At 35.9% G+C, this 18038-nt stretch overlaps 3 protein-coding genes across 8 annotated transcripts in view; 1 reads left to right on the forward strand and 2 right to left on the reverse strand.

Annotated features, from left to right (window-relative positions):
• Positions 1–87: 87 nt before the first annotated feature.
• LOC116854133 (GTP-binding protein Rheb homolog) lies at positions 88–3255 on the reverse strand. Of its 5 annotated transcripts, none has more exons than XM_032835742.1 (6): positions 3103–3255; positions 1773–1891; positions 1482–1553; positions 1156–1363; positions 946–1075; positions 88–871 (listed from the first exon to the last, which is right to left on the reverse strand). In XM_032835742.1, the coding sequence occupies exons 2-6, from the start codon at positions 1819–1821 to the stop codon at positions 782–784; spliced, it is 549 nt and encodes a 182-aa protein (XP_032691633.1). In that variant the 5' UTR covers positions 1822–1891; positions 3103–3255; the 3' UTR covers positions 88–781. The 5 variants fall into 5 exon arrangements, with proteins under 5 accessions (XP_032691633.1, XP_032691632.1, XP_032691634.1 ...); XM_032835741.1 differs by lacking the exon at positions 3103–3255 and adding an exon at positions 2790–2915; XM_032835743.1 differs by lacking the exon at positions 3103–3255 and adding an exon at positions 2460–2699 and having other exon boundaries at positions 1773–1838.
• Positions 3256–4428: 1173 nt separating this feature from the next.
• LOC116854095 (coiled-coil domain-containing protein 86) lies at positions 4429–6011 on the forward strand. 2 transcript variants are annotated; one of them, XM_032835669.1, is made up of 4 exons: positions 4429–4995; positions 5091–5295; positions 5374–5469; positions 5866–6011. In XM_032835669.1, exons 1-3 carry the CDS (start codon positions 4799–4801, stop codon positions 5464–5466), a joined length of 495 nt encoding a protein of 164 aa, XP_032691560.1. In that variant the 5' UTR covers positions 4429–4798; the 3' UTR covers positions 5467–5469; positions 5866–6011. The 2 variants fall into 2 exon arrangements, with proteins under 2 accessions (XP_032691560.1, XP_032691559.1); XM_032835668.1 differs by lacking the exon at positions 5866–6011 and having other exon boundaries at positions 5374–5579.
• Positions 5541–18038, reverse strand: part of LOC116854093 (Fanconi anemia group J protein homolog) — a 59845-nt gene continuing 47347 nt past the window's right edge. Inside the window, exons 5-15 of the mRNA XM_032835667.1 lie at positions 12272–12353; positions 11468–11566; positions 10908–11001; positions 10595–10819; positions 8597–8836; positions 8146–8448; positions 7778–8086; positions 7342–7674; positions 5903–6099; positions 5772–5823; positions 5541–5702 (exon numbers count right to left, since the gene is read on the reverse strand). Coding sequence (XP_032691558.1) covers positions 5577–5702; positions 5772–5823; positions 5903–6099; positions 7342–7674; positions 7778–8086; positions 8146–8448; positions 8597–8836; positions 10595–10819; positions 10908–11001; positions 11468–11566; positions 12272–12353 — 2060 coding nt within the window. The 3' untranslated portion in view covers positions 5541–5576. The remainder of the gene's footprint in view (positions 5703–5771; positions 5824–5902; positions 6100–7341; positions 7675–7777; positions 8087–8145; positions 8449–8596; positions 8837–10594; positions 10820–10907; positions 11002–11467; positions 11567–12271; positions 12354–18038) is intronic.

The raw sequence follows: 18038 nt of genomic DNA on the forward strand, positions 1-18038 counted from the left end.
TATATATATATATATATATATATATATATATATATATATATATATATATATATATATATATATGTATATCTGAAATGTAATTACATATTTTTATATAAGAGAGAACTATTATAATGTAGATCCTTTAATTATTCCTAAATTTTCCACATGTATACGCTTTATGCGTAAATACATCTGTATGTACTGAAACAGAAGTTTTTTTTTTTTTTAAGAAACTAACATTGATATATATAATTAGTCACGTATCTTAATAATAAATTCTAAATCTAATCGCGCGGAAATCCTGAATATACAATCGAATATAAATAAAAGTAGCAATTTATTTTGTAACTTTAACTCTTAAATACTCGCATTGAATCAATTTAGCAAGCTTTGAAGATTTGAAGATTTAGCATTAAGTCTGCCGAGTGGGAAAAAATAACTGAGCTTACTAATCGCGACTCTATCCACGCAAATATTTAAGACTTAATTATACAAGTAGAATGTAAAATCGGAACGTAAGTAGAGGTATCGATTGTCCATAAAAACAATAATGGTATGTCGTAAAGTCTAGATGTATAATTATTATTGTTGTCATGTGTACCCGAAACTCAATTGTTTATAGAAGTTTGCATGACAAAAAGAAATGTAATGAGAAGTTTTACACGCGCTTTTCCTTTTACGTTTTTGACACTGTTGTATTTGTTTCAATGCTGACTGTAAATGTGCCAGAAATAATGCCAGTGCATTCACCCAGTTTTATACATTTACATTTTCGTTAAATGACACTGACCCAACCAACTTAAGAAATAATGCAATTCGACCTTTCTTGTACGTTTCCATTCGCCTTCTCGATCTCGATCAGTAATGTGTGAAAAATATCTGCAACAGACTGTGGCACGAAATTGACGTTCAATAAGAGCTTTCAATGGAAACAAGAAATAATCTCGCCATTTTTTTAATTACCTCATTTTGCTTCGCACTAGTTTCGAGAAACGCTGCATTCCAGGAATTTGCTAAGCGCTTTCCTTGATCTGTCGTGATCATACGATCCACGTATAGATCTGTTTTATTGCCCACTAGTACAATCGGGACACTACAAGCAATATCACAATTTACATTTTTCTTTAGAAGAGAATACATCAAGTATTCTCAGAATTCTGAAGAAAACCTTACTGTAGCTTTCCAGTGATGTCAAGAAGCTTGTCATAAATAATTTGTACAATTTCAAAACTCTTCGCACTGGTTATGCTATATACCAGGACATAGCCATGAATGTCCATTGAATACTGAGTGGGAAATATACTATACTCATCTTGCCCAGCTGTGTCTACTAACTTGAGCTCATAGTCTTGACTATTTACCCGTGTACTTTTTGTGAATGCTACAATGTACAAAAGGTCTATTAGTACTGAATTGTTTGATATGGATTTAGCACTTACCAAATTGCTAATCATTGAAATGCACAAGAGAACTCATAATATAGTAAAAATATTTCTTACTATTTTCTATTGTGGGGTCATAGGAGTCCACAAATTGTCCTTCCACAAACTGTATGCTAAGGGAGGATTTACCTATTGAAAATTCAGTACATTGTGTTAAAGCATCAAAGTGTTACTAATAAATAAATATACTGATATAAATGATAATTAATAAATTCTCTAGCAAGAAATAATAAGTATTCTGCTGCTCAGGTACCACTCTAAATCATTAATAAAAAGATCATGAGAATTGTTTATAAAGACAAAAAATATTTGTAAAATACACATATGTATTATAGAAAAGAACCATACCTACAGACCTGTAGCCCATAATAGCTATTTTCCTTTGCTTGGGTGGCATGTTTTAGCATTTACAAACTGAAAGGCAGGAAGGATATTCGATGAAAGCTGGTGCATAATCCAGTTAAAACCTGTTTGTAACAAAAAAACTTTGTGTGTGACTGCAAAGTTTCCTTATTATTAAACACGTCAATGCTTTCAAAATTGTCTATTACAATGCACTACATTTTATGTATCCATAGCAATACTGCCAAGAAAATGTGACACTCTCCTCACAAAATGACAAAGGATGAGAGTATAACAGCTGATATCGTCACGTAAACGAGTTTAAATATATTGTTTACTTAATATTTATGTTCTACATAATAACGATCAAGGTAGAGAGAGAGGGAAGGAGGGAGGAAGAGACACACAAATACACTGCCTGCGCCTGCGAGCAAGCTGTATTTAATCGCGATACCGTTTGCAAGCGATATTTTCCCACATTGGGAAAACCACCCGGTTCACATTTCCTACCCGTTTGTCCGCCGAACAACAATGAACGGTTATTATTGACGACAGATTGCGACAGATGTGCTGTCCACTTACGACGCAAGAAACTGCGATGTATATAGCAACAATCGCTGCGTAGAGATCGTGAGTGAAAAAAAGGGGATAAAAAGAAACGATACACGCGTATAATATGGAGGTGCGTCTTACATCGATACACGACGGTCCTGGATTACAAGGCGGCAACGACGGCGACGTTCCCGAGAAATTGCGCATAGATCGACAACACGGGAATCACACCGCCCCGTAGAAAAACAAATACGTTTCCAACTACGCACTGTTTAACTCACGTACAGCTGCACGCGTGTGCACTACCCGTAGGAGGACAGAGAGGGGAGACAGGGAAAGAGAGGGGGAGAAAAAGAGAGAGAAATGACGTCAATGTACAGATTGCGTCTTGCTTTTACTGATGGCACGCTGCGCGTCATTCACGCATGCATTTCTGAGCTACGCACGGACACGATGCGCCGCCGGATATACCTAAATCGCCTCAGTCACGACGTTAAACGCTTTCTTGCTGTTGCATCTTCTATGGCCCATATTCTGAATCCTCCTTGGCTGCGTTCAGAAACATCACTCGAGTACTCTCCCTTTCTTTTTATCTCACTCTTGTATTTCGCTCACTCCAACGCAACGGGTACACTTGGGTAATGTTTCCGAACGCAGCCTTTTATGTATAAAAGTGCCTCTAAAAGAGGCTTAAGAGCCACCTGATTAGTTGAGAAGCTACATTTGAGGCACTTTTATCGATAAAAGAGGATCCAGAATATGGATCTATGTTTGTATTCTTTACCTGCTTCTTACGTTTATATTTTTCCCTTCCTTCGAAACTCGATTAGATGCATATTTTATTTTAAACGTAGAAAATGCGTATAGACAGAACAATTAAAACAAGACTTTATTTCTCACTCTTTTGTGTTTTTCATTAAAATCAGACTCAGGAAGAATTCGCACTTTGGAAGAAAAGCAGAAGCCAATTAGAACTCGCGCTAGTAGAAAGCAGAACTGTCGACTGCTACCTGATCATCAATGGTTGCGTTCAGCAAAGAAAGCTGCTTTGCAACTGTGTAAAATTCGTGAATATGATTGGAGTATGGAGTATTTTTTTAACTCATCGATAGATCCATCATATGATGCACAAATATAGCGAAACGCTGTAAAAAACTCGCCCATGATCTTAATTTTGGTTGAATTCAAGAGCATGTACCAATCAGATTCACGAATTTTATAACAGTTGCAAAGCAGCTTTCTACTGAACGCAGCCAATGTGAGTTCTAATTGGCTTCTGTCTTTTTGTTTTCCGTTTTTCTGTTAAGAGATGATAAATGGTCTGTTCTTTTCAACTGCACTGCTACATTGGTGCAATAAGTTAAAGTGAAATAAAATATATTTGTCTCACTCTAACTTATTGCATCAGTATAACAGTACAGCTGAAAAAAATAGACCTAATATTCGACTATGATAAAGTTTGTCCTGCACGCTTTCGTGCTCAAAATCAACATCATTCTATTTTTATTGCTCATTATCAGCGTGATCCATTAGGGTGCAAACCCATGCATCGGAATAGCGGAGCGGAATAAGAAAGGAACCAATCACGAGCGTTCCACAGTTTTCGCTCGTGATTGCTTCTGCTCGTGATTGGTTCCGCTCTCGTTCCGCACTCCGCTATTCCACTGTATGGGTTTGCATCCTTATGCTAGATGCACACTGGACGCGATTAGCGATGAGCGATGAGCAATATCCAGTGAAAGTATTGCTTTAAAAAGAAATAAGAGCTCTCATTGGATATCGCTCATCGCTCGTCGCTAATCACGTTCAGTGTGAATCTAAACGTCGCAAACGCTTTGAAGCACTTAAAGAGAAGCCACGATTGGTCTATACGACGCTTCAAAATATCTGCAGCGTTTAATGGATCGCACTCTATATCTAATAGGATATCCGCAATAACAGTCCAATAGGAGAATTACTTTTCTGTAGAAAAAGATATTGCTAATTAAAAACTTTAGGAAATAAACTTTACTATTGAACGTCGGATGTCGCATACTGCATTAGCTGATCTGTGCATACAAAGCGCTACTATACATCACATAACTATGTAGCCAATGTGCACGAATTTTCTCTGTAGGTAACAGATAATGTCCACGATTTCTTGTTCTGTTCCGTGCTATAAGTAAAATTTACAATAAAATTTACTACTAAAAGAAAAAGGAAAATTAAGAAACATAAATTATTGTTAAATAGAAATAACTTCTGAATATTTTTCCTCTTCACATGTTATATATTTTTATATTTTTGCCGTATTAACAAAATTTGCTTTATCGAGGGTGTGGATCAGTAAAGTAGTTTACAAAACAATCTCGATCGAGTTGCACTTGTTATTTGCTTTTAAAAGCGCGACCTGAGAACCATAGAGAGAAAGAAAGAGAGTTTTTAAAAGCGATATCGCCACGTGACAAAATAACCTATAAGTATTATTTACACACGCAACGATGAATGACGCTGACGAAGAAAGATTATCAAATATGTTAGATGTGACAAACAGCAATGTGGATTCAATACAGAAAGAAACATCAGTGATGAATCAGGGGCATACAAAACGAGTTGATCCGAAAGCCGAACGTGAGAGGTTATATATTCCAAAGGGCAAACCAAAATCTGGCAGGATATGGAAAGAACAAAAGACAAAGTAAATTACAGTTAATAATTAATAGAACACGATATATTCGATTTATGTTCTTGTTAGTTTTTATGATTGAAATATGTACAAATAATGATTTATAGATTTTCCTCTATAATCAAAACACGTGGGATTAGGTTATCCCTTACTAAGAAACAAAAATTAAGAGAGGATCTTAAACGCGTTAAGGACATGTCAAGAGCAATCAAATTACAAAAACAGGAGGAGAAGGAGGCAAAGAAACAACGAAGAATAGAAAATTTAAAGAGAGCTGAGGAGAATAGGAAGAAAAGTGAAATTGTACAAGTTGTAAGTAAATCCATTCTTTCTATTATTTGTAAAACAGATATATTTATATATTTAAAATTCTTTCATTATGATTTTTAGATCACAAATACTGCAAAGATAAAACGAATGAGAAAGAAACAGTTGCGAATGATTGAAAAGCGAGATATAACCAATGTGCAACGCACAGTATAATATGTGAGAATATTAAATGAAATGTATAATATAAAAATATTGTCATTTAGATAATTTTTTTAACAACATTTTTAATTTAATTCATAATCTTTTTAATCTATCTTATAAACTTATATTTTGTAATCTTTTAATCCTTTTTCATGAACATATTCCTTTCCTGATTCACGTGCAGCTTGTCTTGCCACGAAGTTCTCCAGTTCTACCTGTAGGTTATAATCTTTGGTATCTTCTCTCCACTGCAAAATTGAAATATAAATAGAATCTCCTGACAAATATGATAATACATTTCGATAGCTAGACCTTACCATTTCTTTGATCCACTTTGGCAATTTTTCTTTATATTCTGGTTTCTGTAACCTATAGGGGGAATTTTTTAAATAGAACACTATTCGTTTTCAGGGATGAAATTATAGAAACTTTCATGTCTCGTACGTACCTCGACTCCACCATCAATATCGCGCCCCAATCGTTTATGTGTCTGATGCAACGACCCAGTGCTTGATTCAACGTCCTGAACGCGTTTATATTATACCAGTCTAAACCGGACAACAATCCTTTAGACACATTGGAGTCATTGTATTCCTTCTTCATCAATACATTCTTGTCCTTCATATTTTTATATGGTATACCGATCTAAAAAAATGGAAATATATTCAATAAGATGGTTTTATACATGTAGGAGAAGATTGGGACCCTTCGTACAGTTTTAGAAATTTTATTTTTCAAATTGTGTTAAATGCTTTTAGAATATTCTCTTTAATGTCAATAGATAGTATACAGTTACAATAAAAACATTTAAATAAAATAAATGATATGTAAACGAATGAAACTTTTTTCTTAAAATAGAAAATTATACGAATGTACCCCGTAAGTGGAGTAGCTTCATACAATTAACGGGGTACCTACGTACATATGAGTTAGCTTCGGACATAATTATAAAACACAAGAATTATCATCTCATATTTATTAATAGCTAAAATTTAAATAAAGACAAACTTTTATAAACTTTTATAATAATAAATATAACATTTTTTAACCTTTACATAAATATTCAAACGTCTTATTAAAACAATTTTTTAATTATCATGTAACTATAATACTAAATACTTAGTTTAATCAAAAACAGAGAAATTTTACAATTAACCAAAGAGTGTATTTCTTGTATGAATGAATCTCACTGTACGAATGTATCCCAAAGTGAAAAGAAAAAATTATTTTATTTTTTTATAGAATCCACTAAAAATGTAATAAAATTTATCAAAATATAATCTTGAGAATTTCTACTTACTAAAAAACTGTTGTTCTCGCTTTTAATACTAATAGAAACTACTTAACAGCAGTCATATACTTCGATCAGAAATTTACTCAGAGAGCTCTAAAACACGTTACGTTCTGCTCTGTTGCTCACCGTCGCCGAACAGACGTCAAATTTTGCTGACATGAAGATGATAAAGACAAAATAAAACACGTATAGCCGTGTTCCAATTCTGCGCGGTTTTTATTTTATTACCGATGTACGAATGTGCTCCGTGTGCGAAGAGACCCAATTTTCCTCTATAGGCACATTAAGAAGATAAAAAAACATCGTTGTCGTGTGCGCATAGAAAGCTTAAATTCAAAAACCTGTAATTTCATGTAACGTCATATAAATTAGAAGACGAAAAACAAGATAATGACGGAGCAGCCGTTATTTTGTTTTTATTTTCTAATTTACACATTTTTATTAATATAAGTGTGATGTAAACTTATACAAAATTTCATAAACAAATATTAAAAGACGAGAATGTGTTACAAGGTTTTGTATTTAAACCTTCCACACGCACGACGTGTTTTATCCTTTTAACAGTTAACTTATAAAAAATAATCGATGCTCACTGTTAATACGCATCGTGCTTCATTGTCCTTGAAATCGGTTCCTTCCGCCACTTTGCCTCTGAAGACTGCGAACATGATAGCTCCGCATCTTTCCCGGAAAGAATACGACAACGATTCTTGAATTACTTCTCTGTATTGTCTCATCAGCTCAGGTAGCTCTTTCTTTTCTCTCGACTCTACGAAAATCTCCTTAATTTCCGCGAGTTTGGCCCAAGTGCCGGTACTTTTCCATCTATCAAGAATGTTCTTCATAGACTCGTAAGATGAGAAGAAGCATAATATACCATACGGCACCGCGTCGCACACTTGAAGAACCAAGTTACCGAGTTCATCCTGTTGATTAAAATTGATCGTTAAACATTTTCTCCCATAACGCGCCAATACAATATGGCAGAAAGACTGTCGAGTAGAGCGAAGTAGTGATTTGTGTAGTCACCTTAAAAGTCCAGGTGTTGATATTTTGGTAGTTGCCTATCAGAAGTTCACCACCCGGTCCTCGTGGTATACACCTTACATACACTTGCTCCCTTGGTATGATGTGATTGGCGTGAAGCTTGTGGGGAAATTGTATTCCGAGTTCGCTTTCAAACGACATGATCGGCGTCAACGTACCCGAAGCGAGTATCACTGAGCGGACGGTGCGGGCCATAGGTACGAAAACCACCGCGGGATTCATGCACACAAGTTTCAATATTCGCACTCGTTGATGCTTATTTCTCGTCGGAACCCAGACGTCTTCGCACACCTGGATTAGATAACGTAATGTGACAATTATGTTAAGTTACTCGAGTGAAATTCACTCACCTTCATATTTGCGGTCTTATATTCTTCAGTTTCCACAACATATACTCTGTAGTCATGAACATAGTCTCTGATCGTTTCCAGGGCGAAACGGAGTTCTTCGAGGATTTTTTTAGTCTCGACCGTGATAGTAGGTATAATTCTTCTGGAATGGGTCTCCCTCGATTCATTGTAATCCTGAATGGCCGCATTACTAGCGGCCAAAAAATTGGGAAATCTAGAAATTCCGATATGATCGATGTCAAGCATTTCGAGGAATTCGACGCCGGACCATTGTTTACTGATCATTCCATGATACTGCCTGTTCTAGAGATCAAAGAACGTATATTGTTAATGAAGTCGAGGAGAATAGTGAAATTTGTCGGTTTTTACACATTCGTAAATTGATAAAAACTGATTGCGAACGATACGTTAAATTATGTAAAAGCGATCAATTTCTTCAATATATACATACTTCCGGATTTAGATTGACGTCGAGATTCTTAAGGAAATTTCCTACGTCACAGAGGTACGTATATATAGTGATGTACGTATTTTTGTCAGCGTCGGGCAGGATTGAGAGTTCTTTACATTCCTTAGAGGCAATCATGAGTTTAATATCTTTGATGTCCACACTGGCGACCTCTCGACAAATATCCTCGATATTGTGAGCCTCGTCGAGAATTACAATGTGGCCTTTCAAGTTGATTTGCATCTGCACATTAACTCTTACAATGAATAGGTATTTTCGCCACTTTAACCCTTAAGCACTGACAGGAGTCTGATAGACTCCCAATGAAATAAAAAAACCTATTACTGTTTCACTCCCGCTTAAGCGTATACACATCGCGTCCGTCTAACTTTTCTTTGGCCCGTAAGATACGAAGTGGCGACAAGGAAAGACGTTTCGCACACTTTCTCAGGTAATTATCAAACTTTGAAATATTTTGGTAAATCTGTGTCAGTGCTTAAGAGTTAATAGTGAATATGAAAAATGATGATCTTATAATCTATTAGCTCTTTCAAGTTTCAACTAACAGATTATAAGATTAAAAAGAGATAAGATTTAAAAAAATAAATTTATATATGATTTTCTAGTTGTATTTTTAGCAACAATCTATAAAAAATTACTTTGTTTAAACAATCATAATTAAAAAAAAGAAAGGATCTGGAGATTTTTATATCTAAGACCGTATAATATATAATTAATAAAAAAAATAATTTGTTAGTTATAGTATCTCAGAAAAAGTCAAATTATTTCAGTATATAAAAATAATGTATTTTTGTGTAAGAAAATAAGGCTAATTAATATTTAAAAAACATTTTAAGCATCATACAAAAGTAAGAAAAGAAGTAAGAAACACGAGAAATCGGAAGAAAACATACATCCACAAAGTCTTTGTTAACCGTTCTCGTGTTTACCTAGTTCATAACGGCTTTGTCAATTAGTTAAATAAATTAAAATAATTTGAAAAAATTATTAAGATATACAATATATAAAGAAAAACAAATTTTCACTTACTTATGCAAAAAAAGAACAAAAGTTAAGTGAATAGAGGGTTACTTGTGTCCAAAATTGATTTGCTCCGACTGCTATTCAAAGAGTAAAAGACGCATTTTATCGTTATTGAGCTTCACATACAATAGCTTCTTTTGGAATATATATATATATATATATGAATCCTTCGAAATTTCGGAGTGAGAAGAAATGCAAAGTTATTAAAAGTGCTCGGACACGAATGATCTCCCTATTCACTTCAAGAATTAATTTCGCGATAGTCTATCGTTCAACATAACGTTATCAATAAGAAAAGAAAGAAAAAATAGATACGATCTGCACGACTTTGAGACCGAGCGATTTTTAATTTCAGCGCTATTATTATTATTAAAGTTATTTCTGGGTACTTGCCACAGCCATGTTGAATCATGACTTCATATAGGCAAGAAATGACACGTTAAAAGTTCTTGCATGCCATTTTCAAGTAAAAAGATATTTGAAAATGAATTAAAAGATTATTTGAATAAACGCACATTTTAGATCGTTCAAGTATACTTGTAAGATGCTCCGAAAACTATCCTTGTCCTTTGGTTGTCAATAAATAGTCGTAAAAGTAACTTGTCTAAATTATAAGAAAAACTAGATTAAAGAAAATGATTGCATGTGTACGTTAATTTTACAGCTATTTGTTAACTGTGAAGGGAAAAGAATAATTTTCGGAGCATTTTACAAATATATACAAATAATCTCAAGTGTTCTCTGAAACAAATATCTTTTTATTTGCAAATAGTATGCAAGAATTTTGACTATGTGTTTTTTCACTCCTGGCGTTATCGACCAAGAGCTCCACGGCAAATGATCAAAAGCCTTAACGAAAATATTAACAAAATACATAGTTTCTTCGGCAGATAGTTCATCGTGCACATATTGGCTCTGCATATTTTATCGCCGTGTGAGTAAACTCACGACACTTACGCTCGCACGAATTTTCGGATCTATAATGTAGTTGTAAGGACACATGATGATTTCCGCATCAGACATCAGGGATTTCGCGGCATAATATGGACAAGCCTGGTACAGTTTGCCCAATGAAATCAAGTCTTCGATATCCCAAGGAGTCTCCAGTCCGAGACAATTTATTGCCTCAAACGTCGCCATATCTTTTTTATTTTTTTCGTTGTAATACGGACATCTATTAGACTGTGAACAGAGAGATACATAATGCCGTTATATACGATCGTTCGCTTTTCATTGCGCGATTAATAAAGTCAATAATGTTTAGACTAACCTTTTTCGGATCGAGCAACTCATGACAGAGCTCATCCTTGTTCTTATTCGTATCTTGGATACACGTATACGTTCGACTACTCAATATAGTCATCCTGCAAATTTTCCCACTCATTGTACATTAATTTCATAAAACTTTTAATATTTAATATTTTAAAGTTCCTAGATATTCACCACAGAATTCTTGATTTATAACGTCAGAAAATGAGAAGTAACAATCAATGGAGCAAATGTATAAAATAGTTCAAGCACTTTTCTTTCGTTCTAACAATCAATAAATAACCATAAAATTAACGTAACATGTAATTTTCCTTTTTAATCTACATTTCCTCATTATTCTATTTAATTATTTTAATTTTATGATTATTTATTGATTATTATAGTAAAAGGGAAGTATTTGAATTACTTTACCGATCTGCTCGATCGATTGCAAATGCTATTTTATATACGTTTTTTTTTATTCCTACGCGTTTTGCAGGAATTTTGAATGAATGTTTTTTCACTTCTGACGTTACAGTGACCGCAGCTAACATAAAAAAGCTTTAAACGAAAATATGTTACCTCTTATGCTTGTACGCGGTCGTCTTCAATTCTTTGACTATTTGCCCAATTTGGTTGTGTGTTCGTGTACAGTAGAATATCTTCGGCATTCGCTGTGTTCTGCAATAAATAAATATCTAATGTTATTTTCTGTCTATCTAGGTAAGGCTTTCGAGGGTCATTCCTGATGTACAGTTAATTGCAAAATTTAGGCACAATGAGATTGGGATGTCACAAAACTGTAAAAAGTTGGAATTTATTATCGGCGAATTTATATAATAATAATATAATTAATAATATGATTTAAAACACTGAATAATAATAATTAATAATATAATCATTAGGCAACACACACACACACACACCTCGTCAATAACGACACTCAATTTTGACAGTTTGGTGAACTCCCAATTTCATTTCATGAAAAAATGCATACTATCTTCGAGTAAATGTTATTTGTTTCAAGTATTTCGTAAGTTTATATATCCACAAATCTGTCGTAAGTTCATCGCGAGCATCAAATTTATTCAAAATATAAGTTTTAAACCTTAATAAGTTTAGCATTTAAATCAAATATATTAAATTAATACAAATATTTAGTTTGTTTAATATATAAAGTCGAACCAACTTCTTCTTAGATAAAGTTTTATAATATTCTCGTAAAGAGAATATATTTTTTTAAATACATGATAATGAACTTTCCTAAAATTTGTGATGAGTATATTTTAAAATTATTTAAGAAAATATTCCTTGCTAAAAATGATCTTTATTTAAAAAAAAAAATGGTATTTTATGGTAGAATGGTATTTTTCTCTGTGCACTTACGCTTTGCTCGATATTTTATCGTAAGATTTGTCGTTAGGGCTTAAATTAAAGGAAGCATCGCCATCTGCACCACAGCAGTTTTCTGTCAAAAAGGAATGTAATATAGAGAGATTATTAAAATCTTCTTCAATAGAAATTAAAAGATTATTGCATTATTGATTATTAAGTCGGAGACATCGGGATGCGCTCGAGAAACGATACACTGAGGAAAGAAGCGACGCGGTACGAACGCAAAGGATGTCAAAACATTATAAGTGTTGGCACGCGAAAGGGCACGAACCTATTGAACGAGACCAATAGAAAGGCTTAATCCTCTCTCTCGCAGCGCTACAACCTCGACAACGAGCCGGTTACTCGAAGAAGGCATTGAAAACGAAACCGGCGGAGAGTCGCTTCCTTAATCCTTTCGTACAATTTAGAGAGCCGTAAAAATAGAAATGACTCTCAATGACGAAGCGACCGTTTATTCGTAATCGGATTTCCGCGGATGAATTTATGGCAAATAAGATTCCAGCCGTCTATTCGGCGACGCAAGCTTTATTAACCGAAAACATCGATCGACGCGACGCCGCGAAAAGAAATATCCAAGAAACTACACCCGAATTTTAACCCTGAACTTCTTCTTAGATAAAGTTCTTTCGACCTGAACTTTCTGACATCTGTATATTCGGAATAATCAGTATATATTTAACATACATGGAAACCTAAATATTTCCTAATGTTCCTAAATATTTCAAAATAGAAGACACAAAATTTCACTTGTAGGTTCTAAAGAAGGCCTCCGGCACAGAGTTAGTAGGTTAGATAGAATCAAAGATATTAATATAGGTTTTAGAGTAAAGCAAAGCGTTCAATGCGTGAGCGTTAAATAAAATATTGAGGTCAAAAGTACAATAAAAATTTTGGACTCGGCATTTCCTATTCACGGTATCGCGAGAAGAGAGAGATATGCTGTGAAAAAAAAAGATATATTAGGCGATTTTTGACGATCGTTTGGTACATGTACCTGGTTGTCATTGGCCTAATTTACATCAAACATTTAATATATGTACTAAATATCTGTACAGTATAAATGTCCAAAATACAATTCTAGAGACGTCGTTCTAAAGATATCTCATTATCTCTGGAAGATATTTGGATATTTGTGCTGTATGAATATTTAATACATATATTAAATGTTTGATGTAAACTTGCCCAATAACAACCTACATAGTACATGTATCAAACGATCGCCAAAAATCGCCTATTATTATTGAAGATAATTACTTGTGCGAAAGGACCAGTCGAAATGAACGGGATCGCACGTCGAATGTTTACTTCCTCGCCGCATTTCTCTCGTGTGACATTATACGCCCATATCGTAAAGGCACGTGAAAATAAATCTCCATGTGGCCATGTCGCTTATCGCGCTTCTTCACACGCAATTCGCACGCGTTGCGTCATTGCGTGAAACGTTCTCTAATTCCATTCTGTTCGCGTGAACATGTGTCCTATGCGCGCGTGAGCGTATGTGCATTTTGTCCCGAGAACGACGGCGATAAGGTAGGTAAGTAGATAGGCAGATATGGGGTGGTTATGGCATGGGCGAAGGGGGTCTGATTGGCAACGGGGATGAGAAGAGAGGCTAAGACAGGAAAAGCGAGACGGGGCCAATCAGAGCGCGGACTTCGAGGGTGTCGTTGCCAGGCAACGAAACATACCCTAACACCCAAGGGGAGAAAACCCCCGGGGGATGTATCATCCAGCGATACAGTCGGCGCTGAAAGTTATCGCACCCTTGAGAGAAAGAGACGCCCTTTTAACTTTGCTCGGATTTTCGCGCGAATCATCCAATGACTCTCAAGTGAAGTTCTTAGCTTGAACGTTAGCCGGTTTCAACGTAAGATAAACATTAAATCGGTCGCATTTAAATAAAATCCTCTGATCTTGCATTTTGTGTCTCACGTAGAAATTGTATCCGACACCACCTGAAAATTAGATCATTACATTCTTCAGTGGTAACTGAAAATGACTGCACGATATCCTCAAGTTTTTTTCAATAAGCATAGATTAGCTAGATTTTTTCTCTCTAGTACTGTTTTTTAAAGAATTTTGGAAAATAGAATATAAAATATATTTAATTCATACTCTAACTTAAAAAGAATACGATAATATATATATTTAAGTAAATCAGAATGAATTTAATATTCTATTAAATTCCATTGAATTCAAATTTCGCGAACATACCACGTAAAGAGTTAATACGTTCATTACCAACATCAGATACTGTGACAGCAAATATTTTTTTCTATGTTCACATATCAAACAAAATTTGTTTTACACAATTAGAAAAATTATAGAAAAGAACGAGATGATCTGCGAAGAGAATCTTCCAAATAAATTGTGATAGCAAACGTGTTAAAAGTTAATCAAAATTAAATTTATGATATTAGAGATTTATTTTTTACTCGAAAGTTCAACTATTAAAGTTTCCCAAAATAAGAATTAGCTGAATCCTATTAGTTAACATACAATAAAAAAACACAAACATATATATACATAAAAAAATATATATAAAGCATACATATATATGCAAAATAGTACACACAACACAATGCAATGCAATCTAATCGTGCGCCAGCTTCGATCCATTCTACGTCCATTCAGAATTACAACATCCAAGCATGAATGAACTCGTTTCATGTCGATCACTCGCGCTTGCTGTTGCATTCCCCCCTTTCCCTCCTGCCCCCTCCTCCTCCTTCCCCGCCACTGCCACAACCGCGTTCTCGTTCTATCTCTTTTTCTCCTCTTTCTCCCGTTTTCACTATATACTGAATAAACAGTTGATTCGCGTGCATAAAGGACGCAATTCTTCTTTTCTCTAATTTTTTTTTTCGCGCTTCCGGTCCCGGCATCGTTGTTATCGTCGTCGTCGCCGCAGTCGTCGTATGAATATCGGTGGCACTTCCAACCCGACATTAATTAATTGAATCGTTGTCATTCCGCTGATCAGGTGCCACCCACATTTGTGCCGCCGGTCGGATGTGAGCGCTATTTTAAAGCCGCAGCTGGTCGCGCAGACAGCCTGAATGGACGCCACGTTGCGCATTTACGGAATTGCATTCCGATGCGTCTTCCACGGATCGTCTCCGATGACAGACGTCTTCTGTTTTGCCGCAATGCAGCTGCATGGCGAACGCGGCAATCGAGTCGTCGAGTTTATTCGATCGCCGACCCGTCACGCGTCTCAAACCGAAGGGATGCCTTGATACCATCGAAATGTCGATTACTATTGCCCCAATAACGAGTGTTTCTCACGCGGATACTTGATCCGCAAGATCTCAAATAGACGGGATATTGAGTGAAGATAGTAAAAATTCTCGGGTCAATTTTGAGTAACTCATCACTTTAAGGAGATGTTGAAGTCGATGACGAACAACGCAGAGACGCTCGTCACTAACACAATCACACTATCCTTTTCATATTTCATACAGAACTTATGTAAATGTGTGTTGCTTTGTTTTACCATATTCAGGAAAATCTAACCACGCATGTGTAGAAAACTTTCTGCAAACTTTTCAGATATTCTTAAGCTTTTGAATTCAAGTACAAATATAGAACAATGTTCTTCCAAATTTTTTTGTTTGAGGCACCCACATTTTCGATATGTACAAGCTGCAGAACTTTTAAATTAGACAAATATTACGCTGACAGCTTGATATTTTACATTTAACATTTTTTTTCATCTCGTCACATATGAACAATGCTCCAATTTATTTTTACTTTCATTGCGTGAAAGCATTTGTAATTCTGTACAACCAATACGAGATATAAAGTTAGTAATCTAAGTTGGTAATTTTTATAAAGTTAAAGAGATTAGTCTCCCGTTAATAAAGTTGAAATCAATATAATGTGGACATTACTCTCATTGAATTTGCAAATTTTGCAAATATCATAATGCATAGATAATGCATGATATTGACATGAAAAATTCAGCGCTATTACATCCGTGAGCGTTAGTGTGAAAATTCTTAAAACGATCAAACAAAAGGCCGGAAGAAAGCAATACAACGGATTCGAGACCTCCAAGAAGCTTAGGAGTTCCTTCAATCGAGGCGTACCATTAATTCGAGTATTTGTCATCGATGATTGGGGTTTAAGAGTTTCTCACGACAAACGTAGAGGTAAGTTGAATGTCAAGTGCCAATTAGACCGCGGTTACGACTTGATTTAGGAAATCGTCGCTAATTGGTCGGGATTGTGGTGCTTCGCGAAACTTTGTGGCTGAACGAGACAAAAGCCGCGGCGAAGTCCTTCCTAATATCCGCCAATTCCGCGGGGCAACTTTATGCCTTCGAGAATGTTTGATAAAGGTTCCCCGACAAAAGGAAGAGGTGAGCGCGAAGTTCCTCGAGATCGGCTCTTCGATATAATTAGTGGAATTAATGCCGCCATCAGCCAATTTTAGATACCACCGGACGTGTTTTTTGCAACCTTCCGAGCGGGCTATATATATTAGATTTGCATAATATCGTGGCCGCGTATTCAGGTCGGAATAAAAAGCGCACGAAACATCAATATTTAATTAATATAAAAAGATTATTAATTGTTAACTATGTGTCGGGCATGCATATGGACACAGCATGTATATATATGTACATCGACGCACAATCGGACTTTTATCGATATCGATGTAGTGCGAATAGATGATGATCAAACCAACGTGTATATTATGACTCAGAACTCAAATTTTCAAACGTACGAATTCGTAAAAAATTTCCCAGTTATAAAGGTACGCTCCTGGAATATTAAATCTCCTGGAAAAAAGTATACACAGATTTAAAACTACATCCCATGCATTTAACATGAAGTGCGTAAATGTGTAACTTCACATAGATGCGAATTCGCAAAAACAAACTCAGCCCAATTTACTTCACATGAAGACAAAAAAAATATTGAGTTTATTAAAACAATACGATAATTATACGTAGACAACGAGACAGATCGTAAGATTAACTATATCGTATTGAGAGAACTAACAAAAGTAATCAGAAGTAATGGAAATTAGGAAAGGGTAGAATATCAAGAAGAAGAAACAACACAAACGAGACTGATCGATGAGGAATATAGGCACCACATTTGGCTCGAATGCGACAGGTACTGCGGGGAGACAAAAATTCGAAGAGTAACGAGAGAAGGGAAGCATCGCCATGAAGGAAGACGACGTGAGCGAGTAAAAAGGGCAACGAAAATTCCGAAAATTGAGAATCGCCGTTTAGCTCTCGGACGGCGAAAGAACGAAGAAAACGAAGAGGCGGTAGAGGAGCGGAAGAACGAGACAAAGGAAACACGTGGAAAGTCGAAAGAGACGAGGACCCGTCGATCTATCAAAAGAGAAGCGCACGAGGATATCGAAAGACTCTTTCTCTGGCGACGAGAGAACGACAGCGCGAACGAGCGCGACGAGGAAGGGGTGGAAGAGGGTCGCGAAGTGCCGAGGGATAGGAATCGGCGTTTGGTCGAGGGGGTTGGGCGAGGGTTCGGTCGTCATGGCGACAAGCAGCCCCCGGGACCCTCGCAGCTCGTTGCCGGGGTTGGTCGAAAAGGGTGGCCCAGGGCGTCCGCCGGGCAGGTTAGGCTGGGCACACAGCCCGAATGTCACTCGGCAAGGGGACACAAGGATGTCCTTCGGACGCGACGGGGAGCAGAGCGAATGCGACGAAGAGGGTAGCGGCGAGAGGAAGAGGAGAATGGAAGAGGAGGAAGAAGAGGAGGAGGAGGAGGA

The sequence above is a fragment of the Odontomachus brunneus genome, unplaced genomic scaffold (assembly GCF_010583005.1).
Source record: "Odontomachus brunneus isolate Ranch 3 - 2012 unplaced genomic scaffold, Obru_v1 Obru_scaffold_008, whole genome shotgun sequence".
Lineage (NCBI taxonomy): Eukaryota > Metazoa > Arthropoda > Insecta > Hymenoptera > Formicidae > Odontomachus > Odontomachus brunneus.